Source organism: Hyla sarda, chromosome 1 (genome assembly GCF_029499605.1).
Source record: "Hyla sarda isolate aHylSar1 chromosome 1, aHylSar1.hap1, whole genome shotgun sequence".
Taxonomy (NCBI): Eukaryota; Metazoa; Chordata; class Amphibia; order Anura; family Hylidae; genus Hyla; species Hyla sarda.
The window spans coordinates 349200072-349227338 of NC_079189.1; the positions used below are offsets into that span (position 1 = coordinate 349200072).

General features: G+C 44.9%; 1 protein-coding gene across 1 annotated transcript in view; it reads left to right on the forward strand.

Moving 5' to 3' along the window:
- The window catches only part of FREM1 (FRAS1 related extracellular matrix 1), a 264848-nt gene that overhangs the window by 223308 nt on the left and 14273 nt on the right, over positions 1-27267 (forward strand). Inside the window, exons 33-36 of the mRNA XM_056521167.1 lie at positions 12151-12198; positions 12579-12752; positions 13427-13555; positions 22024-22130. Coding sequence (XP_056377142.1) covers positions 12151-12198; positions 12579-12752; positions 13427-13555; positions 22024-22130 — 458 coding nt within the window. The remainder of the gene's footprint in view (positions 1-12150; positions 12199-12578; positions 12753-13426; positions 13556-22023; positions 22131-27267) is intronic.

Consider the following 27267-nt stretch of genomic DNA (forward strand, 5'->3'; position numbering starts at 1 on the left):
CCTGAGCTGTCACTATGCGCACTGACGGTGACGTCGCGTTGAGGACGTGACTCGTCATTGCGCAGCGCACAGGACGCCGCAGGAGCCAGAAGTAGCGCGGACCCCTGGTCCAGGGAACAGGTAATTATAAAAACGGGGATGGGGAAGGCAATGGGGCAGCGGCGGCGGTGGTCTCTGGCCGGGGAGGCGGGGCATTATCAGCATATCGGCAAGGTAATTGCCAATAACGATAATGTCCAAAATAGTGATTATCAGCCAATAATATCGGCCAAACAGATAATCGGTCGATCCCTAGTAAAGGGGTTTTATATGGGTAAATTATTGGCCAAATAATTATACATAATTAATTTGCCTGATGAGCCGCCAAATAAGGAAACACTTATTTACCATCAGCAGCACATCTCCAACTGTGAACAGACTGCTGCCAACCATAATGGAAATAAATGGCCGTACAAGCAGTCATAAATTATGAACCTCCTGCCGATTGTTAGTGCTTCTTTAAATGTACCTTATGTAAATTTCTTCACTAATATATTAGGCTATAAAGAACATATATGCTTGTAGTGAGTTTAGAAAAAATATTTACATCATACATCATGCCTAGAAAATATACAGTGTCTCACATAAGTGAGTACACCTCTGGCATTTTTGTAAATAGTTTATTATATTTTTTCATGTGGCAACTGTAGAAATGACACTCTGTAGTGAGTGCACAGCCTGTACAACAGTGTTTAATGTTGTGTCCCCTCAAAATAACTCAACACACAGCCATTAATGTCCAAACCTTGGCAACACAAGTGAGTATACTCCTAAGGGAAAATGTCCAATTGGCCCAATATATAAATATTTTGGGAGACTACCATTATTTTGTGTGGCTGCCTCCTGATAAAATAATTCACCAGAGCTCCACAGGTTACCACTGGAGTCCTCTTCCACTCCTTCATGATGACATAATGGAGCTGGTGTATGTTAGAGACCTTGTGCTTCCCCATCTTCTGTTTAAGAATTCCCCATAGATGCTCAATAGGGTTTAGGTCTGGAAACATTCTTGGCTCATCCATAACCTTTACCTCAGCTTCTTTAGCAAGGCAGGGGTATCTAGAAGATGTGTTTGAAGTCATTATCATGTTGGAATACTGCCCTGCAGCACTGTGTCCAAAAGGATATCATGCTCTACTTCGGTATGTCACAGTGCATGTTGACATTTATGGTTCCCTTAATAAACTGTGTTTCCCTGTGCCAGCAGCACTCATGCACCCCTAGACCATGACTGCCATGCTTGACAGTAGGCAAGACATACTTAGTAGGCAAGACATACTTGTCATTGTACTCCTTTCCTGGTTGCTGACACTCAGGCTTGACACCATCTGAACCAAATAAGTTTATCTTGGTCTCAATTGACCCCAGGGCATAGGTCCAGTAATCCATGTCCTTAGTCTGCTTGTCTTCAACAAACTGCAGGCTTTCTTGAGCTTCATCATTAGAAGAGGCTTCCTTCTGGGAACAATTTGATTCAGTGTGCGGCTTATGGTCTGAGCACTGACAGGCTGGTCACCATTTTCAACCTCTGCAGCCATACTGGCAGCACTCCTACGTCTTCCTAAAGACAAAGGCCCTGATTTATCAAATGTGTGATAGAAAAACTGGAGAGATTTTGCCTACATCATTCACAGCTCAGCATGAACTTTACTTTTGAGATAGGAAAGCTGAACTGTAATTGGTTGTTGTGGGAAAACCTCTCCAGTTTTTCTTTTACACATTTTGATAAATCAGTGCCAATCTCTGGATATGACACTGAACACGTGCACTCAACTTCTTATGTCAACCATGGCGAGGTCTGTTCTAAGTGGAACATGTCCTGTGAAACCTCTGTATGGTTTTTCCCATTGTGCTGCAGCTCAGTTTCAGGGTTTTGGCAATCTTCTTATACCTGAGGCCATCATTCTCAGAGAGTTCTTTGCCATTCAGAAAAATAGCCTTATATGCCTTTTATCCACATCATTTAGTAAGGTCCAGTATGTTGGAGTTCTGCAGGTTTTAAAAGGTATGGGAGATTAGCTCTGTAGAACCAGTCAAATAGCAGCATCATAGCAGGCAGAGACAGGTACACAGAAGTTACATTTAGACAGGGCTTCTCCTGTTTTTACTTTTCAATAAGAAAACATATAAAGCCTTTGGCTTCAGAAACACACAAATACAAAAAAAAATTCTGCTTATCCAGAACTAACTACACAAAATCTTCCCTCTCAGTACAGGTGGCTGACTACCAGCCACCCAACAAAACCAAAAACATGTTACTTACACAAGAGGAATGTCCCCTTTGGAGGCAGCATCTCAGTGCAGACTTGATTACTCCTTTTGTAAGCCCATTATTAATCAGCCTCAGACAGAATTCTTGTAATACCCATATCTTAACCAGCTTTCCCTTGATGGGATATTTGCTTCCTGAAATCTGGTGTCCACATACGGCAGGTACCTTGGGGAAATATAAGGATCCCTGACAACCATTCCTTGTGTCACTGTCTCACAAGAGGTATTCTGGATATATAACAATTTTTATATAGTGCTTGGAAACACTGTAAAAAAAAAGATACTCACTTACCTGGTCCCCCACAGCTCCCACTGTGATGTATTCTAGTTCCCCCGAACGTTGCTTAGATTTCTGCTTTGGAGATAGACTTATCTTGGCAGCGACGGCCCACTCAGAAAGTCACTGGTCACACTGACTGGCCCTCACTGCCAAGAAAAGTTCATTTCAGAAGTGACAATTGAGCAGGATATTGGAAAAGGTCAGGGGTCTAAGCAACATATATAAATGTTATGTATCTGGAATACCTCCTTAACTGAGATGTAACTTAACACAGCTTACCTCTTCAGGAAACCAGACCACTCCAAATAGTTTTGAAAAACACAAAATAAAAACATCATTCTCCATTAACATCCTCCAAAAGCGTTAACTAGAAAAAAGGAACTCTGTTGCATTCACATACAATCCTGAAAGCTGTATATGGCTACATAGTTCATAAGGTGGAAACAAACAAGGATCCATCCTAACCTATAACCCTAATGAGTTGATCCAGAGTAAGGAACAAAACGCGCCCATTTAGCTTAGACAGCCCAACAAAGTACAAAAAGTATATAAACCAGCAAATCACCTCATAAAGCTAGGCACAAAGCTAGGAGAATTAGGCACAAACAAAGACAAACACAGTGGCCTAACAAGACACAGAGACGAGAAAAAAAAGGAGGGGGGGTTGCCGTTCAGGAAGGAAGGGGAAAGGAGAGAAGAAGGGGACAAGAAGAAAGGCAAAGTAGTTCAAGGGGGTTGACTATCAGAAAAGTGGCCCCAAGGTTCCCACACAGAAAGAAACAAAACCACTGAATTTTTCAAGGAAGATGTAAGAGATTACAGAGCATGGATCTCAAGCACACGGGTCAATAAATCTAGTTCAGAAGGAGGGAGGGTTTTCTTACAACATTTATCTATGAGGGTCTTTGCAGCTAACACTATATTCATTATAAATAGCTTAAACTTTTTTTTACATAAGGACTGAAAAGACCGGTGCAAAAGATAGTGACAGGGGTCCAAGGGTTCGGAAACACCTAACACATCAGTAAGCAAATGTTGCACCATAAGCCAATAATCCACTATAGGGGGGGCAAGACCAAAAGATATGGTAGACTGTCCCCAGTCCCACGCCTCAGTGCCAGCACTGAAGGGGGATAACAGGGTTCAGCCTATTCAATAACTCTGGGGTGTGATACCACCCCATGAGCATTTTGTATTGAGTCTCGTTATATGCTGTGCAACTAAAGGCCTTAGATGCCCTTTCCCAAATAATCCGCCATTGCTGAGTAGAGATGGTAGTGTTCAAGGCCTTCTCCCATTGGCTCATATAACGATGCAAGGTGGGGTACCTGCCTGAAGAATGAAGAAGGATAGAGTAAATGTTGGAGAGAAGTCCCCGAGCCTGAGGTCCATTACGGCACAACCGTTCAAAGCTAGTAGGTTGGAAAACAACCATAGAGTTCAGCGAAGAAGACATATAGTGCCTAAGCTGAAGGTAATGGAACCGCTCAGACAGGGGGAGCTCCCTGTGGGTAACCAAAGAGTCAAAGGGCAGGAGGGAGCAAGAGAGAGTATCCACCACGTCAGCCCAACAGAAAAGACTCCTGGAGCCCCATTCCCAAACAATACCAGAGGACAGACCAGAGGAAAAATTAGGCTGATAAAGGAAAGACCGCATAGGCGAGGAAGAAGTGAACAGTTTGAATTTCCTACAACAATACCCCCACACATACCTAGAAAAGGACATGGGACGTAATAAAGAAGGGGAGGACAGCTCCAGAGGAGGGATACACCACAGAAGAGTATTCGGATCAATGGAAGCCATCCACAACTTCTCCAGTTCCATCCAGCGACTATATGCATGATAAGTAGACCATGCTGCCAGGTGGCAAAGATGAGCTGCCCAATAGTATTTAGCTATATCAGGGACAGCCAAACCCCCCATGGACCAGCTAGCCATCATGACCGACATCGGGAGGAGGTGGCGCTTCCCTTCCCAAATAAAACGGAAGATAGCTGACTGAAAAGAGTATAAAGTATAAAACGGGACATGTACCGGTAGCATCTCAAAATAATAAAGCAATTTTGGGAGAATCGTCATTTTCACCGCCGCTATGCACCCAAAAGAAGATATGTATTGCGAGCGCCATTTCGGCAGGAGGGCTCGGAGCTCCCTGAAGAGAGGAAGAAAATTAGTAGAGTAAAGAGAATAATAAGATGAAGTAAGGGAGACACCGAGGTATTTAATCGCAGTAGAAGACCATTTAGAAGAGTAATTACCACGCAAGAGAACAGAAAGAGATAAAGGAAGATTAAGAGGAAGTGCTTCACTTTTGGACAGGTTGACCTTATAGCTGGAAACCACCCCATAGTCATGAAGGACCCCATATAAGCTAGGAAGAGAGTGTAAAGGACGAGAGAGGGTAAGCAACCCATCATCCGCAAACAGGCAAATTTTAAATTCTCTATCGTGAAGGGCAATGCCAATTATGTCATAGCAGCAAGGGGCTCAATACATAAAGCAAAGATCAGCGGGGACAGTGGACACCCCTGGCTAGTTCCAGTAAATAAAGGGAAGGTCGAAGAGGGAGCATGGGGAAGTTTAAGTGAGCCAGAAGGGGAAGAGTAAAGACCCCGCAGTGCAGTAAGGAAGTTACCGGTGATACCAAATTTTTGTAAGGAACCAGAAATGGCCACCCCAGCCTATCAAAGGCTGTTCAGATCTCCTGTGGATCAAATCAACAAGATCCACTACCCTTCTAGTATTGTCACCTCCCTGGCGGCAAGGAATAAAGCTGACCTGATCGTTATGGTTAAGGGAAGGAAGAAATTAGCAAAGGCACACTGCCAAAACCTTCAAATTCGAATTAAGAAGGGAATGGGTCTGTAGCTAGAGCAATAATGGGCATCTTTACCAGGCTTAGGTATCAAAGTGATCAAAGAGTGCAAAAAGGACTGCGGGATCCCCTCACCCCCCAGAAAAGAGTTAAAGAGAGAGACAAGCCTAGGTAGGAGGACAGAAGAGTAAATCTTATAGTATAAATAGGTAAAGCGGTCCGGACTGGGGAGCGACCTTCAGGAAGAGACTTAAGGACTTCCTGAAGCTTCTCAGAGGTAATGTAAGCCTTTAGGACTGCACGATCAGCCTCTGACAAAGCTGGCAAGCCACATCGAGAGAGATAGGAGTCAAGTTTCGCTGCACGCTCCGCCGGGTTGGACGGGAGCTGAGAAGGAAGGTCAGAGTAATAACAAACAAAAAGACGAGAAATGTGTCAGCTGGATGATAGCGGAGAACACCCGTAGAATCTTTCAAAGCCGTAGGGGATTGAGCGGCCACCCGGTCCCGCAGGCACCTGCCTGGCCAACATAGTATGTGCCTTATTGGCCTTTTTTTTTATTTATAAAACCTCTGCTTGGCATACAACAACTGTCGCTCAACTTTATGAAGAGCGAGCTCACTTAATTGGGCCGGGCAGCCACCAATCTCCTCAAGATCGATAGAGAAGAGGAAGACAGTAAAGAGCCTCTAAGTCAGCAATACAAGCTCTGAGCTCCCGAGAGCAGGCATCCTTCTTTAGACGAGAACTAAGGGCAATACAGTGACCCTGAACAACCAATTTATGAGCCTCCCAGAGAATAGCTGGAGAGGAAACCAAACCCTCATTAGTAGCAAAGTATTCAGTCAAACAGGCCTGTATCGACTCTCGGGAGGGCAGTCATTGAGACCTCAGTGGCAGCATCTGAGAAAAGAGGATGAAAAAGAAAAGGAAAGAAAGACAGGACAATAGTCAGACCAGGAGATAGGCTCCAAGGAAGCAGTCCAGAGCATGCGAACCATCGGGCAATTACCGAAAAAGTAGTCTATACGCGTGTGCAATTTATGGGGATGGGAATAAAAACTAAAAGAACGATCCGCCCGGTGGTTAATTCTCCAAAGATCATGCAACGACAAAGCACGGATGAGGCACCGAAAAATTGAGGCTAAACGCAATTGGGCAGGAGGGGCAGCTGTAAGGGAATTGCGGTCTAAAGAAGGTGAAAAAACTGGGTTAAAGTCCCCACCAATGAGCCACGCAGAAAGAGGATATTTCTGGAGCTCAGCTAGGACTTTACGCAAGAACGGGATCTAAGAGGAGTGAGGGGCATAGAGGTTACATAGCACAAGCGGGGTACCCCCCAGTACACCCTGCACAATCACATAATGCCCCAGAGGATCAATATAGGAAGAGGAGAATTGGAGCGGGCAATGTCTAGAAACAAGGACAGCAACCCCAGCCACTTTCCTATCATATGTAGCAGAAAAGACCTGTGGGTAGAGATGGTGTAAGAATTGAAAAGAGCCAGAATGGTCCAAATGCGTCTCTTGAAGGAAAACAATATCGGCATGCAGCATAAGTAACTCCCACTGTAAAAGGGGTCGTTTAGGGGGGGGGTTAAGGACCTTATTGTTCAACGAGACACACTTAACCATATTGAAATAGGGAAAAAGAGACAAAACAGGGGAAGTGAAGAGACCTAGTACAAAAGAAAAGAAACAAAAGGAAAAAAACAAGAGGGAGACAAGAAGACAAACAGGACACCAGACAAAAGGGCAGGACAACAAAGTACCAGACACAGAAATATCGAATCCAAAGATAAACCATTGACCCAAGGGTTGATGCAGAGGCTAAGACCAAATGGAGAGAAAAGAAACATAAGGACTCCGAAGAAGTCCAGTCCATTGTCACAGCCTCAAGGGGGGAAGAATGGCAGAACAACACCGGAGTCAGCTACCAAAGGAGTAGACCACCCATCCTGAAGCCTTGCCAATCAGACAAAAGCAAGAAAAATACAGGTGACCAAATATGCACATAAGTAATAAACTTAGAAAGCAGTCAAAAATACAAGAATATATGTAGCTGTGATCAGGAAAGAACCAAAGTCCAGGAGAAGCTCCGAAGCTACCACCTAGGAAAAAACTGCAGGTCGGGGGGGGGGGGGGGGGGGATTGAAGATCCCCCAGGAACAGGAGGCAAAGACTTCCAAATCTGCCCAGATTTACGAGACCGGACAGGCTGCCGAACTGGAGGAAGAGGAGGAGATTTCAAGTCCCAGTCCACAAGTTGAGAGGCAGGTAGATCCAGAGTGAAACAAAAAGCCTGGAGCAAAGTCAGCAATAGAATGCAGAACAGCAGAACGTCCATCCCTACGGGCATTAAGGGCAAACGGGAAACACCACCAATATGGTACTTGATGAGAGCGCAGGACTGTCAGCAGAGGTTAGAGAATCTGCCGCTTCCTCAATGTTAGCCAGGACAGGTTTAGGTTGGATAGGGGCCCAATCAAAATCCAAGTTCCTCAGAGAATGAGCCTTGGCCATAATAGCTTCTTTAGGGTACATTCACACGTACGCAGATTTGATGCACAGGATTTGATGCACAGGATTTTCTGCTGCAGATTTCAATGTAAACTAAATGACTGAGCACAGCTTCAAATCGTCAGTTACAAATCCTGTACATCAAATCTGCGCAGGATCCTGTATGTGTGAAAGTACTCTTAAGCTGGAAATCGTGCACACAGCAAATAATAATGTCCCTGGGAGTGCCAGAGGTGGATTTGGGGCGGAGAGCTCTGTAAGCACTGTCCAGTTTGATTTTATGGGAGGAAGGATCGCCCAGAATGAGATTGAAAATGGCCTCTTGGGTAACATGAAGATCTTCCTCTCTAGTCACCTCTGGCAGCCCCCTCACCCGGATATTATTATGTCTCCCCTGATTGTCCAATTCCTCTACATGAGAGTAAAGATAACTATGAATTCTGTCTGTGAGGCGATGGTAGAGTGGAGCTGAGCAATGTATGCCCTGGTAGAATCATGGGCATCCTCAAAGCTTCCAACCCTGTCCGAGACATGTTGCAAATCTTGGCGTAAGGATGAAATCTCCACTCGGCAGGTATCGAATGGAAGTCCTCCTTAGTTGGGATTTGGGAAAGAAGTTGGCTCCAGTCCAGGGGGCAGGGGAAGGAGCTACCGGAGAAGGCCAAGTCCAGCTCAGAGAGGGTGTCCCATGAGGTATTATCTGCCACCAACACAGGTGGAACAGAGGGTACAGTTGTCTCCCGCGAGGGAGACCTCAGGACCCCGGAGGTGGTCATTACTCTCTGTGGTTTGGGAGAGAGCGAAAAGTTATGGCTGACAAATGAGAGCTCAGGTGGTAGTGGTGAGGGAAGGACAGGTGTTGCAGGTCACAGTAGAAGTAGGTGGAGGGGAGTTATTGTGCAGTGTGGCCAGCAGAGTGCTTAGGATGAGCAGTGAAGGGAGATGAAGACCCACACAGAGGCCCAAGATGGTGTCTCTCCACTCAGGGGAGAAGAGGAGACTGAAAGACCCCCAGAGGAGAGCTGATGGCAGGCAGCTGGTGGCAGGCAGCTTAGGGGGACACCCCTCCAGGCAGCAGAAGAGGAGATCCACTCACCACGAGTCCCTTTGCAGCAGTGAAGGAGGTTCTACTATTGGAACAAATTGTAAATTCCAAATTAATCAGTATGTTTTGGACTATAGAAGGAAAGCCAGGGAGAACATACAAACTATATGGTAGGGTTGCCTTTGGTCAGATTCAAACCTAGGACCCCAGCAAAGCAAGAAGTATTAGCCACTGAGCCACCATGCTGTAACATAATATTTACTATAGAATTTACTGAACAGTTGTCATAGCACCAGTAGCTAAAGTACATAGTGAGAACATAATAAGTACGCATATGAATAAACTTTTACTGTAATCCTACATTAGTTCTCTTCACCCACTTAATGTTCTCAGCCCTTAATTGAAGACAGATTTGTTTTCTCTTTCACTTTTATGTGTTATACTTATTGAAGAATCATTTGCAATATAATCTGTGAAGGAAATTAACTCACACATTAGAAGTATAGGACAAATTATTGCTACAGAAACACTGACAAACACAATCCATTTTTTAAATATATCTAACTATACATATGTGACGCATCCTAGAGACACCCTACCTACCTGGATGGACTTTAGGACATCACTATTTGTACCTCAGTTGATGTTGTCCAGTGACATAAAGCTCAGAGTTAAAATACGTTTTCATACACTTTCTGCACACGGTCCACTTTCTGTGCACAATACACCTTTTTGCACATGGTCTACCTTTTGTACACTGTCCACCTCCTTTACACAATACACCTTTTGCACACGGTCCACTTTTGCACACGGTTCACCTTTTGTACAATACACTAATTCTACACATGCTTCTCCTTTTTGCACACAGTCCGACTTCTGCACACCTCCACCTTTTGCACTCAAGGCACTGTATAGGGAGAGCTAATCACCTTTATTGGATTATCTCCCAGACTCACTGTCACCTGTATTGTCCTTACTGACCCTTCCCCCTTGATGTCCTTCCTATAAAAGAAGACACTTGTTCCACAATAAAGAGTTCTGATTTTATACCTGAAGACTGGTGTTGCCTGGTTCTTTGGGAACAAGGATGCAATAATCTCTAGTTCTGCCTGGGGATATTGCCTGTGATATGCTGGGGCTCGTCATCCGGAAGGAGAAGTCACTTTTGGCGGAGTCAGTCCATCACAACATATATATATATATATATATATATATATATACACACACACACAGTGGGGCAAAAAGGTATTTAGTCAGCCACCAATTGTGCAAGTTCTCCCACTTAAAAAGATGAGAGAGGCCTGTAATTTTTATCATAGGTATACCTCAACTATGAGAGACATAATGAGAAAAAAAATCCATAAAATCACATTGTCTGATTTTGAAATAATTTATTTGCAAATTATGATGGGAAATAAGTATTTGGTCACCTAGAAACAAGCAAGATTTCTGGCTCTCACAAACCTGTAACTTCTTCATTAAGAGTCTCCTCTGTCCTCCACTTGTTACCTGTATTAATGGCACCTGTTTGAACTTGTTATCAGTATAAAAGGCACCTGCCCACAACCTCAAACAGTCACACTCCAAACTCCCCTATGGCCAAGACAAAAGAGCTGTTGAAGGACACCAGAAACAAAATTGTACACCTGCACCGGGCTGGGAAGACTGAATCTGCAATAGGCAAGCAGCTTGGTGTGAAGAAATAAAAATGGCAGACATACAAGACCACTGATAATCTCCCTCCATCTGGGGCTCCACGCAAACGATCACAAGAACGGTAAGCAAAAATCACACAACCACACGGGGACCTAGTGAATGGCCTACAAAGTAACGAAGGCTACCATCAGTAGCACACTACGCCGCCAGGGACCGAAATCATGCAGTGCCAGACGTGTCCCCCTGCTTAAGCCAGTACATTTCCGGGCCCGTCTGAAGTTTGCTAAAGAGCATTGGGAGAATATCATATGGTCAGATGAAACCAAAGTAGAACTTTTTGGTAAAAACTCAACTCCTCGTGTTTGGAGGAGAAAGAATGCTGAGTTGCATCCAAAGAACACCATACCTACTGTGAAGCATGGGGGTGGAAACATCAGGCTTTGGGGCTGTTTTTCTGCTAAGGGACCAGTACGTCTGATCCATGTAAAGGAAAGAATGAACAGGGCCATGTATCATGAGGTTTTGAGTGAAAACCTGCTTCACCCATCAAGGGCATTGAAGATGAAACGTGGCTGGGTCTTTTAGCATGACAATGATCCCAAACACACCACCCGGGCAACAAAGGAGTGGCTTCGTAAGAAGCATTTCAAGGTCCTGGATTGGCCTAGCCAGTCTCCAGATCTCAACCCCCATAGAAAACCTTTGGAGAGAGTCCATGTTGCCCAGCGACAGCCCCAAAACATCACTGCTCTAGAGGAGATCTGCATGGAATGGGCCAAAATACCAGCAACAGTGTGTGAAAACCTTGTGAAGACTTACAGAAAATGCTTGACCTCTGTCATTGCCAACAAAGGGTATATAACAAAGTATTGAGATGAACTTTTGTTATTGACCAAATACTTATTTTCCACCATAATTTGCAAATAAATTCTTTAAAAATCAGAGAATGTTATTTTATGGATTTTTTTTTTCTCATGATGTCTCTCATAGTTGAGGTATACCTATGATGAAAATTACAGGCCTCTCTTATCTTTTTAAATGGGAGAACTTGCAAAATTGGTGGCTGACTAAATACTTTTTTGCCCCAATGTATACATAATGTAACTAAACAAAGACAAGAACCAACATTTACTGTTTTCTGCTGATTGCTATATTTCTTGCAATAACAACCAAACCACTATCCCTGTTGTATCATGGGGTTGTAAGATAAATACAGCCTTCCCTGAAAAACCAGCTTCTTGACTTATGAGCAGACATATTGTATAGACAGTACAGAAAGATGAGTGTCCTTTATAACAGTTCAAATGAGTGAAAAGGACTGAGCTGCAGTACTACACATGACCTGAGTACAATAGGGGTGCTGTTTTTGCAAAAAAATAAAAAAAAGAAGCAGCATTTTTCTAATCCTGGACAAACCCTTTAAGTATAAATACCTGATTTCAATAAAATGTCAAATTCTTATGACATATTAAGTTTAATGAAGGTTAAAGTAAAACTAATACAGCTTCCTTTCCATAATTTAAGGTAAAACCATCTTCTGTGCACCATAATGGAAATGAAACAATTTATACAGTAAGTGGTAATCTTTTTTTTTTTGCCATTTTTAAGCAGAATTAAGTCATATGATTTGGGCTGAGCCGCAATACCACAGCTAGTACCAAAAGTGTCAGATCTATCCTATGGATCATATGGATAGGCTGTTAATATACAGTAGAAGTCTCAGAGAACCCACTTAAAATATATTTTTATAATCACAGTAATAGGAAATGGGATGCAGTCTGGCCATCATTAAAGCTCTCAAAGGGGGATGTCATTTATTTTCAATAGATTTGGAGACTCCATTGAGAATAACATGAAAATGAGAACATCTAAATTAAACTTGGCTGATTAGAATTTCTACTGAAAAAAATTGTATACAATACATTAATACATTGTATTGTTTTTACACACAGTATCATGGCATCGCTTCACTTAGACTAGAAGAAGATAAAATCAACTCCAGCAAGATAGCAAGAATGACGGTGAGAAATCTTGGTCAGCAAAGGAAGGGGGTTGCGCCTCAAAGGAAAGAACATTTTCAGTCAGACAGAGCTGTGATGACTTCTGATATTTCCGCTACAAACCAAGTGTGTATATATTATTTTTAAACTATCTGTCTTAATACCTATTACTGATTTAAAGCATTTATATAAACTTTTGACATGTTATCCAGACATGTAAAAGTTTAGATCGCACTGGGTCTTAGTTCTGAGACCTTCTGCAATCATGAGTTATAATTGGATGAAGCACATGGTAGCGTGCTTCACTCGCCGACCTGCCACCAGATACAGCCGATGAATTCTATTATAGCCTATGAAAAGTTTATAGACTGTTTTGGCAAATCAGAGATCTTACCTCAAGGGTAAAACATTGATACAATGTGACATACAGTAAATCATTTTCAGATAGGAGAGTATAATTTGGTGTGAAATGGAGTATTTGTAAGGGTGTGTTTACACTGTGTTTTAGTCTCTGTTTAACATATATTATTTAGGAGGAAACATGTACATTAATGGATGCTGAAAATGGATACTGTTGTTTGCCATACAGTATAATCCGTTTCTCATTGACTAACACATAAATAAAATGGTGGAAACATATTTTTTTTTTGCCGTGCACAATAGTGTAGTTGTCTAAATTTTTTGCATACAGCTAAACTAAACTGACTGTAACAGAAACGGTGACTATAATGCTTTGTGAACATACCCTAATTCCAATGCTTTTAACGTTTTATTATATTTTCGCCATTATGTGTTTTTAGAAGAAAACATTGCAGTTTCCAAAGGATTGTACTCCAGACTTGAAAGGACTTTTACATTTTGATCAAAGGAGCCAACAGCTTTTTCAATGTGATGGTTTATCATGGAATACCTGGGTAGCAACAACCAAGGTACTATCTTCTTACTTTGTTGCTTTTTTTTTTTTTCAACAGTTTTTTTTATTAAAGAATTTTTCTTTAAAACAGATATTTGACAGTAAAGAAAATGTAAGTACGTAGAATAATAAACAAAGGTCATTGCATATTAACAAGACCAGGTTACAATATGGTAATCTGCATAGATCCGGCTGTCAAGATGTTGTAAAGTTCAGATTTTCTCAGGTCTGCTCTGTGAGTATCCAGGGAAGGCCCCACATCAGGGACATTGAGCATAGATAGAAGCCTATATCTGATAAATAATGAAGCTAGGATTTTATGAAGTGGACTTTGTTGCTTTTCATTGGTGTATATACAATAGATTGCCTGCTAGACATAATAACTATGCATTGATTCATCAATGGTCAGTACAGAGTCCTATATTATGATCATTATTATGGGCTTGGAAATTTAACAAGAGGGATTCTACTAGGGATAGAGACTAGAGATTTCTTTATTGTTATTATATTTCCATGCAGTGGGTGCACTGTACAATAAGATATCCATACAGAGTTACATCACTGGCTGATAGTGGCAATAATTATACTAGACAGAATGTAAAGGTCAATGTGTAGCTGTTTTTGTGGGCATTATTCCATACTGAAGCACACATTTAATGGAAGGCCATACAGGAATAAAGAAAAGAATACTATACATGTCACGATGCCGGCTGGCAGGTAGTGGATCCTCTGTGCCAGAGAGGGATTGGCGTGGACCGTGCTAGTGGATCGGTTCTAAGTCACTACTGGTTTTCACCAGAGCCCGCCGCAAAGCGGGATGGTCTTGCTGCGGCGGTAGTGACCAGGTCGTATCCACTAGCAACGGCTCACCTCTCTGGCTGCTGAAGATAGGCGCGGTACAAGGGAGTAGACAGAAGCAAGGTCGGACGTAGCAGAAGGTCGGGGCAGGCAGCAAGGATCGTAGTCAGGGGCAACGGCAGGAGGTCTGGAACACAGGCTAGGAACACACAAGGAAACGCTTTCACTGGCACAATGGCAACAAGATCCGGCAAGGAAGTGCAGGGGAAGTGAGGTGATATAGGGAAGTGCACAGGTGAAGACACTAATTGGAATCACTGCGCCAATCAGCGGCGCAGTGGCCCTTTAAATCGCAAAGACCCGGCGCGCGCGCGCCCTAGGGAGCGGGGCCGCGCGCGCCGGGACAGGACCGAGGGAGAGCGAGTCAGGTACGGGAGCCGGGGTGCGCATCGCGAGCGGGCGCTACCCGCATCGCGAATCGCATCCCGGCTGGAAGCGGAATCGCAGCGCCCCGGGTCAGTGGATCTGACCGGAGCGCTGCAGCGGGGAGAGGGTAGCGAGCGCTCCGGGGAGGAGCGGGGACCCGGAGCGCTCGGCGTAACAGTACCCCCCCCCTTGGGTCTCCCCCTCTTCTTAGAGCCTGAGAACCTGAGGAGCAGACTTTTGTCTAGGATGTTGTCCTCAGGTTCCCAGGATCTCTCTTCAGGGCCACAACCCTCCCAGTCCACTAAAAAAAAAGTTTTCCCTCTGACCTTTTTAGAAGCTAAGATCTCTTTGACAGAGAAGATGTCCGAGGAGCCGGAAACAGGAGTGGGAGGAACAGATTTGGGAGAAAAACGGTTGAGGATGAGTGGTTTAAGAAGAGAGACGTGAAAGGCATTAGGGATACGAAGAGAAGGAGGAAGAAGAAGTTTGTAAGAGACAGGATTAATTTGACACAAAATTTTGAAAGGACCAAGATAGCGTGGTCCCAACTTGTAGCTAGGGACACGGAAGCGGACATATTTAGCGGAGAGCCATACCTTGTCTCCAGGGGAAAAAACGGGAGGAGCTCTTCTTTTCTTATCCGCGAACTTCTTCATGCGTGATGAAGCCTGTAAGAGAGAATTTTGGGTCTCTCTCCATATGATGGAAAGGTCACGAGAAATTTCATCCACAGCGGGCAGACCAGAGGGCAAGGGGGTAGGGAGGGGGGGAAGAGGGTGACGGCCGTACACCACGAAAAATGGGGATTTGGAGGAAGATTCAGAGACTCTGAAGTTATACGAGAATTCGGCCCATGGAAGGAGATCTGCCCAGTCATCCTGGCGGGAGGAAACAAAATGTCGCAAATAATCACCCAAGACCTGGTTAATTCTTTCTACTTGTCCATTGGACTGGGGATGATATGCAGAAGAAAAATTTAATTTAATCTTGAGTTGTTTACAGAGAGCCCTCCAGAATTTAGACACGAATTGGACGCCTCTATCCGAGACGATCTGCGTAGGCAACCCGTGAAGACGAAAAATGTGTACAAAAAATTGTTTAGCCAACTGAGGCGCTGAAGGAAGACCAGGAAGAGGGATGAAATGTGCCATTTTGGAAAATCGATCAACGACCACCCAAATAACAGTGTTGCCACGGGAAGGGGGTAAATCAGTAATAAAATCCATACCAATCAGAGACCAAGGCTGTTCGGGGACAGGCAGGGGATGAAGAAAACCAGCGGGCTTCTGGCGAGGAGTCTTATCCCGGGCACAGATAGTGCAGGCTCGCACAAAGTCCACAACATCCGTCTCCAGAGTCGGCCACCAATAGAAGCGGGAGATGAGTTGCACAGATTTCTTGATGCCCACATGACCTGCGAGATGGGAGGAATGACCCCATTTGAGGATTCCGAGGCGTTGGCGTGGAGAAACAAAGGTCTTTCCTGGAGGAGTTTGCCTGATGGAGGCAGGAGAAGTGGAGATCAGGCAGTCAGGTGGAATGATGTGTTGCGGAGAGAGTTCAACTTCTGAGGCATCCGAGGAACGAGAGAGAGCATCGGCCCTAATGTTCTTATCGGCAGGACGAAAGTGAATCTCAAAATTAAATCGGGCAAAGAACAGAGACCACCGGGCCTGGCGAGGATTCAGCCGTTGGGCAGACTGGAGGTAGGAGAGGTTCTTGTGGTCGGTGTAAATAATTACTGGAAATCTTGATCCCTCCAGCAGATGCCTCCATTCCTCAAGTGCTAATTTAATGGCTAGAAGCTCTCGATCCCCGATGGAGTAGTTCCTCTCCGCCGGAGAGAAGGTCCTAGAAAAAAAACCACAGGTGACAGCATGCCCGGAAGATTTTTTTTGTAGAAGAACAGCTCCAGCTCCCACTGAGGAGGCATCAACCTCCAATAGGAAGGGTTTGGAAGGGTCAGGTCTGGAGAGCACGGGAGCCGAAGAAAAGGCAGACTTGAGTCGTTTAAAGGCGTCTTCCGCTTGAGGAGGCCAAGACTTGGGATCGGCATTTTTTTTTGGTTAAAGCCACGATAGGGGCCACAAGGGTAGAAAAATGTGGAATAAATTGCCTGTAATAATTGGCGAACCCCAAAAAGCGTTGGATAGCACGGAGTCCGGAGGGGCGTGGCCAATCTAAGACGGCAGAGAGTTTGTCTGGATCCATTTGTAGTCCCTGGCCAGAGACCAAATATCCTAGAAAAGGAAGAGATTGGCATTCAAACAGACATTTCTCAATTTTGGCATAGAGTTGATTGTCACGAAGTCTCTGAAGAACCATACGGACATGCTGGCGGTGTTCTTCTAGATTGGCAGAAAAAATTAGGATATCGTCCAGATATACAACAACACAGGAGTATAACAGATCACGAAAAATTTCATTAACAAAGTCTTGGAAGACAGCAGGGGCGTTGCACAGGCCAAAGGGCATGACCAGATACTCAAAGTGTCCATCTCTGGTGTTAAATGCCGTTTTCCACTCATCCCCCTCTCTGATGCGGATGAGGTTATAGGCGCCTCTTAAGTCCAATTTAGTAAAGATGTGGGCACCTTGGAGGCGATCAAAGAGTTCAGAGATGAGGGGTAGGGGGTAGCGGTTCTTAACCGTGATTTTATTAAGACCGCGGTAGTCAATGCAAGGACGTAGGGAGCCATCTTTTTTGGACACAAAGAAAAATCCGGCTCCGGCAGGAGAGGAGGATTTACGGATAAAGCCCTTTTTTAAATTTTCCTGGACGTATTCAGACATGGCAAGAGTCTCTGGGGCAGAGAGAGGATAAATTCTGCCCCGGGGTGGAGTAGTGCCCGGGAGGAGGTCGATAGGACAATCATAAGGCCTGTGAGGAGGTAGAGTCTCAGCTTGTTTTTTGCAGAAAACATCCGCGAAGTCCATATAGGCCTTAGGGAGACCGGTTACTGGAGGAACCACAGAGTCACGGCAAGGGTTACTGGGAACCGGTTTTAAACAGTCCTTGGAACAAGAGGGACCCCAACTCTTGATCTCCCCAGTGGACCAATCCAGGGTTGGGGAATGAAGTTGAAGCCAGGGAAGTCCAAGGAGAATTTCCGAGGTGCAATTGGGGAGGACCAAAAGTTCAATCCTCTCGTGATGAGATCCGATGCTCATAAGAAGGGGCTCCGTGCGGAAACGTATGGTACAGTCCAATCTTTCATTGTTTACACAATTGATGTAAAGGGGTCTGGCGAGACTGGTCACTGGGATGTTGAACCTGTTGACGAAAGAGGCCAAAATAAAATTTCCTGCAGATCCAGAGTCCAAGAAGGCCACCGTAGAGAAGGAGAAGGCAGAGGCAGACATCTGCACAGGCACAGTAAGACGTGGAGAAGCAGAGTAGACATCAAGGACTGTCTCACCTTTGTGCGGAGTCAGCGTACGTCTTTCCAGGCGGGGAGGACGGATAGGACAATCCCTCAGGAAGTGTTCGGTACTAGCACAGTACAGGCAGAGGTTCTCCATGCGGCGTCGTGTCCTCTCTTGAGGTGTCAGGCGAGACCGGTCGACCTGCATAGCCTCCACGGCGGGAGGCACAGGAACAGATTGCAGGGGACCAGAGGAGAGAGGAGCCGAGGAGAAGAAACGCCTCGTGCGAACAGAGTCCATATCTTGGCGGAGCTCCTGACGCCTTTCGGAAAAACGCATGTCAATGCGAGTGGCTAGGTGAATAAGTTCATGTAAATTAGCAGGAATTTCTCGTGCGGCCAGAACATCTTTAATGTTGCTGGATAGGCCTTTTTTAAAGGTCGCGCAGAGGGCCTCATTATTCCAGGATAATTCTGAAGCAAGAGTACGGAATTGTACGGCATACTCGCCAACGGAAGAATTACCCTGGACCAGGTTCAACAGGGCAGTCTCAGCAGAAGAGGCTCGGGCAGGTTCCTCAAAGACACTTCGGATTTCCGAGAAGAAGGAGTGTACAGAGGCAGTGACGGGGTCATTGCGGTCCCAGAGCGGTGTGGCCCAAGACAGGGCTTTTCCAGACAGAAGGCTGACTACGAAAGCCACCTTAGACCTTTCAGTGGGAAACAGGTCCGACATCATCTCCAGATGCAGGGAACATTGGGAAAGAAAGCCACGGCAAAACTTAGAGTCCCCATCAAATTTATCCGGCAAGGATAGGCGTAGACCAGGAGCGGCCACTCGCTGCGGAGGAGGTGCAGGAGCTGGCGGAGGAGATGACTGCTGAAGCTGTGGTAGTAACTGCTGTAGCATAACGGTCAGTTGAGACAGCTGTTGGCCTTGTTGCGCAATCTGTTGTGACTGCTGGGCGACCACCGTGGTAAGGTCGGCGACAACTGGCAGAGGAACTTCAGCGGGATCCATGGCCGGATCTACTGTCACGATGCCGGCTGGCAGGTAGTGGATCCTCTGTGCCAGAGAGGGATTGGCGTGGACCGTGCTAGTGGATCGGTTCTAAGTCACTACTGGTTTTCACCAGAGCCCGCCGCAAAGCGGGATGGTCTTGCTGCGGCGGTAGTGACCAGGTCGTATCCACTAGCAACGGCTCACCTCTCTGGCTGCTGAAGATAGGCGCGGTACAAGGGAGTAGACAGAAGCAAGGTCGGACGTAGCAGAAGGTCGGGGCAGGCAGCAAGGATCGTAGTCAGGGGCAACGGCAGGAGGTCTGGAACACAGGCTAGGAACACACAAGGAAACGCTTTCACTGGCACAATGGCAACAAGATCCGGCAAGGAAGTGCAGGGGAAGTGAGGTGATATAGGGAAGTGCACAGGTGAAGACACTAATTGGAATCACTGCGCCAATCAGCGGCGCAGTGGCCCTTTAAATCGCAAAGACCCGGCGCGCGCGCGCCCTAGGGAGCGGGGCCGCGCGCGCCGGGACAGGACCGAGGGAGAGCGAGTCAGGTACGGGAGCCGGGGTGCGCATCGCGAGCGGGCGCTACCCGCATCGCGAATCGCATCCCGGCTGGAAGCGGAATCGCAGCGCCCCGGGTCAGTGGATCTGACCGGAGCGCTGCAGCGGGGAGAGGGTAGCGAGCGCTCCGGGGAGGAGCGGGGACCCGGAGCGCTCGGCGTAACAATACAATTATAGGGATGTGTATACAGATTAATGTGCCAGTTGAGCGGTAAACCCGTGTGGGAGGGGTTGTAGTGCACTCTCTTTTCCTCAGCATCATGCACCCTGTTAAAAAAAACATACATTGTTCTCTGCCACTTGATTTACATGAACGCGCCAAGAGGAGCTCTCAGTTCTGGTTTCTTAAAGTTTCCTTTGGCAGAGAACAACCTGCCTGACATTAATATACCCTAAAAACAACACTGCTGTCTTGAGACAACCACTTTAAGTAGGATTAACTGCATTATCTACACATCATAGCTGTTCTTTGTTTAACATTTTATTTTATATACCATATTTTCCTGGCTTATAAGATGACTGGGCGTATAAGACGACCCCCAACTTTTACAGTTAAAATATAGAGTTTGGGATATACTCACCATATAAGACTACCCCCCTACCATGATGTAGGGTACCTTACCAGTGATTGGCTGGTTGTTGTATACAAAGCCTGCTTGGATTGGTCAGCTCTCCCTGCCTGCCCAGCTCTCCCTGTTTCCAAGACTATGAGAGCAGTACATGCCTCTTTCACCTGTGTGGCCCGCCCTTGTATCCTATTACTGTACTTCCTTCTCTGCCTCTCAGATCTCACACATGCGCCATTATTCCCCCCACATTAGGTTGTCAGTATAGTTCTCCCACATTCGGTTGTCAGCAAGTTCCCCCACTTTAGGTTGGCAGCATAGTTCCCCACATTAGGTTGGCAGCAGTTCCCCCACATTAGGTTGGCAGTATAGTTCCCCCACATTAGGTTGGCAGTATAGTTCCCCCACATTAGGTTGGCAGTATAGTTCCCCCACATTAGGTAGTAGTTCCCCCACATAAGGTAAGCAGTGGCCCCCACAGACATACAGTCTTCAGCCATATACAGTGTATGGTTTGAGGCTGTATGCCTGTGTACTGCCCCACTTCAGGGCTCCGACCACCGCTCCTCCGGTCAGGGGTCATGATCTACTGCTATGGCCTATAGGCCCTAACAGTAGGTCCCGGGACTGGCAGAGCGGTGGTCGGAGTACCGAAGATGACATGCTGCTGGTGACTTACCATGCGCGCGTCCTCCTCTTAGCTGCTCCACTCCACTCGGCTCTGTTTCTATGGGCGCACACAAGGGAAGTCAGTGACGTCCCTGCGTGCGCTGCCTTCCGGCGGCATCTGCGTTTTTAAAGTTAATGTGGGGCCGCAGAAAGGTAATCGGGACATTCTTGCTTCCCGAAAAGATCTTTCGGGACACAGGGTTGTCCCGAATGTGACAGGGGAAATTACTCTCGGCCGGGATGCCTGGGTATGGATAATCCATTCCCCGGGCACCCCGGCCAACTGCAGCACCCGCCCTATAAGACGACACCCGTCATATAAAAGGACCCCTGACTTTTGAGAAGATTTTCCTGGGTTAAAAAGTCGTCTTATACGCCGGAAAATGAGGTAATAAGAAACAATGATGTTGCATAGCATAGGGTTATTTTTTGTATACTTGGGTGTATAGATCATTATTTGAACAATAGTAAACTAGCAAACCTAGCTAGGTTGGCACTTATATGTAGCCCACACAACTGTTTAGGCAGCAGTCTATGCTATTTATTTATAAAGATCACCACTATTTGGAATTTGTTTATGAAGGTTTTTTTGTTTAGCTTCATCTTCCTCTCATATTTCTTTACAAATCACCTTCTAAACAGGACATGCCTCTGTTTTAACAGAGGGAGGTCAGTGGATGTGAGGCACTGTATTTCTGTAGTAGGTGGTAAACAGAAACAAAAAAATACTACTGTTCCCAAATTATAGTGAATGTTTGTATGAATATGAGTATATCTTTACTTTATTCTTTATTTACCTTTCTAACTGAAGTGAAAAGAATAATTATTCAAAAACATTCTATGATGTTGTCACTTTCTGTGTTTCCGTTTCTATCTCCACTTTTTTTCATTTATGGAGCAGGATTTCTAGTAATTATTTTCCTGGAGTAGCTTCCCCAGCTAAACACAATATGGCCACATTAAAGCAGTTTCTACTTTGTGGTTTTTCCTAAGCTCTGTTATTCAGCTGTGCTCAGGCTAAAGTAGTTGAGCCTATATCCTGGAAAGAAGCCATTTTTCTATTAATTATAAATTGTATATGTTTCAGGCAACAAAATGTCCATTTGGCTGGACTCCACATGACAGCAGCTGCTACAAACACATCACTGAGCAGAAGGCCACATGGATCACCGCAGCCCGGATATGTCGGGAACTGTAAGAGCACTATTTTCAGATTGACATGTAATGCATATATTTTGTGCAAACATTTTTTTTTATTTTATCACTCAAATATTCTGCACATAGAAAATTGAAAAGGTTAATAAAGTTACAAAATGCATAACATTTTTGAGTACCTTGCATAAAAAGTAAGGCTATGTTCACATGGCAGAATTTCTGCATGGATTTCTGCATGTGTTTCAAGCTTATTCACTTCAATAGAATTCTGTAGTCCCATTCACAAAGCAGAATTTTTGCTGCTGACGTTCCGAAGCTAAAATTGAGGATTTTCCTAGTGTTTATGACGGAAAATATAGATTTTATTAAAGACAAGAGGCGAGTATTACAATTCCAATCTTTCTTTTACTGAGAAAAAACAGCAGCAAAAGAGTTAACATGAATACAAAGAGAAAAACATAGGTGAATGCAGGTGATAACAGGTACGTAATCAGCAAGGTATCCACCAATCAGGACACAGCATAGGTTATGAAGAGTGTATGAGTCCTTTAATCTTCCTCTTTCTTTGATGTGGTAATCAGGAAACAGGATCATCAAACTTCTCAAACAGAAAATAACAGTAGTCATCAGTGGAGTCTTTAAAACCCGATGACTTCCATGTAGAAACAGGGCCCTTTAGGCTGTCAAGAGAAAATACATGAAATTATAGGGATGGGAAATTAGGGGGGGGGAGGATAATACTCGCCTCTTGTCTTTAATAAAATCTATATTTTCCGTCATAAACACTAGGAAAATCCTCAATTTTATTACAAGCAAGAGGCTCCTATTATAATGCCAGTTTAAAGCTTGCCACAAAATATGTAAGTAAGCAAGGTTATAGAATATACACACAATTAAATAACATTCATGGAGACATGAGATTCTGGTCTGAAATAAAAGGTTTTGAAAGTGGATTCTGATGACCAATCTGCCTTCTTAAGAATGTTGGAAAGAGAGCTACCTGATTGAAATGCCTTAGTGGCCATGGCGCCTATGACGGAATGAGCTCCAAAATGGGAAATGTCGATACCGGCAAGGTGCATGGTATTTTTAACCCAACGAGCCAGAGTGGTTGAAGAAACAGGAAGGTGAGGTTTGCAAAAATAAATAAGCAATTGAGAAGCAGATGGGGGTCTAATGTTAGCAGTCTTAGATTCATAAGATTTTAGACAACGAACAACGCATCATTTTTCATGGAAAGGAAAAGCGGGATAAAAAATAGAATGGAGATTCGTTTTCGTACGGCGATGAATAGAAAATTGTACGCCTTGAGGAGAAAATTGACGATGAGAGATGTCCAAGGCTCTAACGTCCGAAACTCTTTTGACCGAAATGAGGCAAAGAAGAACTGTGAGTTTGAATGAGAGAAACTTAAGGGAAAGAAGATCGTTGTCTTCCCAGGATTTGAACATATTAAGGATCAAAGAGACATCCCAAGTGATTTGGTACTTAGGCTGGCGAGGTCTGCTAAAACGCATGCCTTTAAGAAGTCTACACACTAAAGGATGTTTTCCCACGGGAGTAAAATCAATGGGAGAATGGTTAGCGGAAATGGCTGAACAGTAGACGTTAATAGTGCGATAGGCTTTACCCTGATCGAAAGAAGAAGAGAGAAAATTCAGGATGTGGGTGAGAGATGCATGAACGGGATCAAGGTCCCGTTGTGAGCACCAACGAAGCCAAAGTTTCCAGGCAAATCTGTAAGCTGCCTTGGTACCTGGAGCCCAAGCGTCAGCAAGGATGTCCCTAGTTGATTGTGAAAGGTCTGGGTTCGATTGTGGAGACCCGATACCAACCAGGCCACTAGAGAGAGATTTTCTGATAGGATGAGAGGATGAGGGTTCCCGGAGGGGTCCAGCAGATTGTTCAGAGAGGATGGAATGATACGAGGAAAGTCTATAGACATCTCCAGAATTTGAGGGAACCAGGACTGGGTGGGCCACCAGGAGGTTATGATCACCAGGGTTGCTTTCTGGATCTTGGCTTGGGTAAGAGTCCTCGAAATGAGGGAAAAGGGAGGAAAAGCGTAGAGTGTTCCGTCCGGCCAAAATTGTAGAAAAGCATCCACTCCCAGAGCCTCTGGGTCGGGGCGCCAACAGAAAAATGTGGGAATTTGTCGATTCAGACGAGACGCAAAGAGATCCACGCTTAAGGGACCCCAAAGAGAATTGATTTGTAGAAAAACATTCGGCTCGAGTTTCCAATCGCTGGAATCCACTAGATATTGGTTTTATTAGCACATCACACATACAGTACAAACCAAAAGTTTGGACACACCTTCTCATTCAGAGTTTTCTTTATTTTCATGACTATGAAAATTGTAGATTCACACTGAAGGCATCAAAACTATGAATTAACACATGTGGAATTATAGACATAACAAAAAAGTGTGAAAATATGTCATATTCTAGGTTCTAGACACCTTTTGCTTTGATTACTGCTTTGCACACTCTTGGCATTCTCTTGATGAGCTTCAAGAGGTAGTCGCCTGAAATGGTCTTCCAACAATCTTGAAGGAGTTCCCAAAGATGCTTAGCACTTGTTGGCCCTTTTTACCTTCACTCTGCGGTCCAGCTCACCCCAAACCATCTAGATTGGGTTCAGGTCTGGTGACTGTGGAGGTCAGGTAATCTGGCGCAGCACCCCATCAGTCTCTTTCTTGGTCAAATAGCCCTTACACAGCCTGGAGGTGTGTTTGGGGTCATTGTCCTCTTGAAAAATAAATGATGGTCCAACTAAACGCAAACTGGATGGAATAGCATGCCGCTGCAAGATGCTGTGGTAGCCATGTTGGTTCAGTATGCCTTCAATTTTGAATAAATCCCCAACAGTGTCACCAGCAAAGCACCCCCACACCATCACACCTCCTCCTCTACCATCTGACCATCTTCCATCTGAAGGCAAACAAATACTGGGATTCAGAGTGGACAGGTACACAAAAGTAAGCATCAACCAGGTCAAGTACGCTGAACCAGGAAGCGGCTGTAGGAATGTCACCTAAAATAGTGTGAGGATTTTGAACAAGAGGAACATCCTCTTGAATAATTTTATTCACAGCTCGCTTATCATGGACTAAACGAAACTGACCAGGCCTTCCTGGTTTAGCCACAGGATACAAAGGTGAATTGACAGGTGATTTTTATAGAAATCAGGATCGCCTCTCTCACAAAGGCTTTGATTTGGTCTCTTACACCATTCATTTGTTTCCTGCTGAGAGGATACTTAGGAATCCTGGGTAATTTTATTCCAGGTCTGAGTTTGATGACCACTGGCTCTGGCCGTTTTATCAGGCCCACTGGACCACCTTTCCTAGCCCAGACATCCTGGGGAACATCCTGCAGATCAGGTGGAATGTCCTGATCTGGAGGAGTGTTAACTGCCACCAGGGGAACCAGACTCTCCAAGGTGTTATGATCATCTGATTCCACTTATGTAGTCACTATCGGTCCATCCTCAGTATATTGGATGTTTGCTTTCAACTTCATCAGTACATCTCTTCCCAACAAATTACAGGGAACAGTATCACTTAGGGCAAAAGAAAGAAATGTCTATATTTCACCTATAGTCACAGGAGTCTCTTCAGTCTCCCTCAGCATGATAGGTTTACCTGCTAGTCCTACAGCATCAATTTGTCCAGAAATTTTCAATTTTGGGTCTTCTGATCTTTGAGCTCCAGTGTCCACCAAACACTCTACTGAATGATAAGGCATTTCACGGAGGGTCAGGCGGACAAAGGCATCACCCCCCCCCCCCCCCCACTACTCTCAGAGATGATTGCTAACACTGGAAGCCCTTCTTGTCAATTCCTCTCCTGCCTCCCCTCTTTGGGGCCTCACATTCCCTTGCAAAATTACCTACCTTATCACAGTTATAACATCTCACTTTCCTGGGTTCTCCCTTGCCTTGCTCTCTTAATGGCTTTCTCTGGGGTCTTCCTGAGGCTTGCACAACCATGACCTTCTGAACTTTCTTCTCCTGCACTTCCTGTATGTTCCTCTGGATGGAGCTCACTAAGATCATTAGTTGTGGGACTGATTTGTCTCGCCAATCAGGGTGGGTAGAGATTAATTTATCATGAATATCTTTATTCAGTCCAGACACCAATGTGGCAGTGAGCATCTCCCCCATACCTTGGTCCTCTAAGCTACCACCTGCCTCCTCTACTACCTGCTTGAATCTTTCAAAGTAATCTTCTACAGGTTCCTTGGCCTTCTGCTGAATATTTTTCACCCAAACCCAGGATTGTGGAGGAAAAACCTCTGTGATCTTTTCCTTGAGTTGGTAGACATATTCAAGTGCCTTATCTGGGATATTCTGTGCTTCAGATGGCTCTAGGAGCAGGGTGAGTTTGGTTCAGAGGGCAGCAGTATCTAATTGACTAGCCACTACTCTTATTATCTGCAATAGATCTCTCCATGTGGGATTGCAACTGATCGCGATATTGTGCAACTCATTTGCAAACCCACATGGATTGCTCCGTGGCTTAGGGACTGATGAGAGGAACCCCTTCATTTCTCCAGGTGTCCATGGAACATGCTGAGTAACCCGTCTGTCTACCTAACCATTTGTCCCTGGGATAAATTGTTCCCTGACTGGGTAAGCTGAGGCTTGAGATGAACAACCTTCCTCAAACATCCTCCTTACTTCCTCTGCATTTACTTTATGAGTGATTAGGAGTTCACCTTATACTCCACAAAAGACCTTTCTACCACTTGGATCACTTGGGTCAGATAACTCCTGCCAAGAGGTGGAGGGAGGTACATATTGTGGAGCAGTGGCCCTAACTTTGGACTCACTGTATGTAGGAGGTGGACGGATTAGATCTCCAGTGGGGTACACCGTGGTGGAGCTAGCAGGACCCTTTGGTCTAGCTCCTATATCTACTGGGGTCTGTTGAGTACTTGAATCATTGATGTCTATATTAACCACTGTGGGCTCCACTAGAGACATTGCAAGCTGGTCTATCAACTCTGGTTCTACATCTGGTTCAGGCTGTGTTTCCTTCTCCACCCTAGTTTCTACAGTACAAATACATTGGGCTCTTTTCTGTTTCCAATAGGATTTTAAAATCCATCTACTCCAAGCCACCTTCTCATTTAGCTCTGTTAATTTTGGGACAAAATTTTTGCAAAAAAAA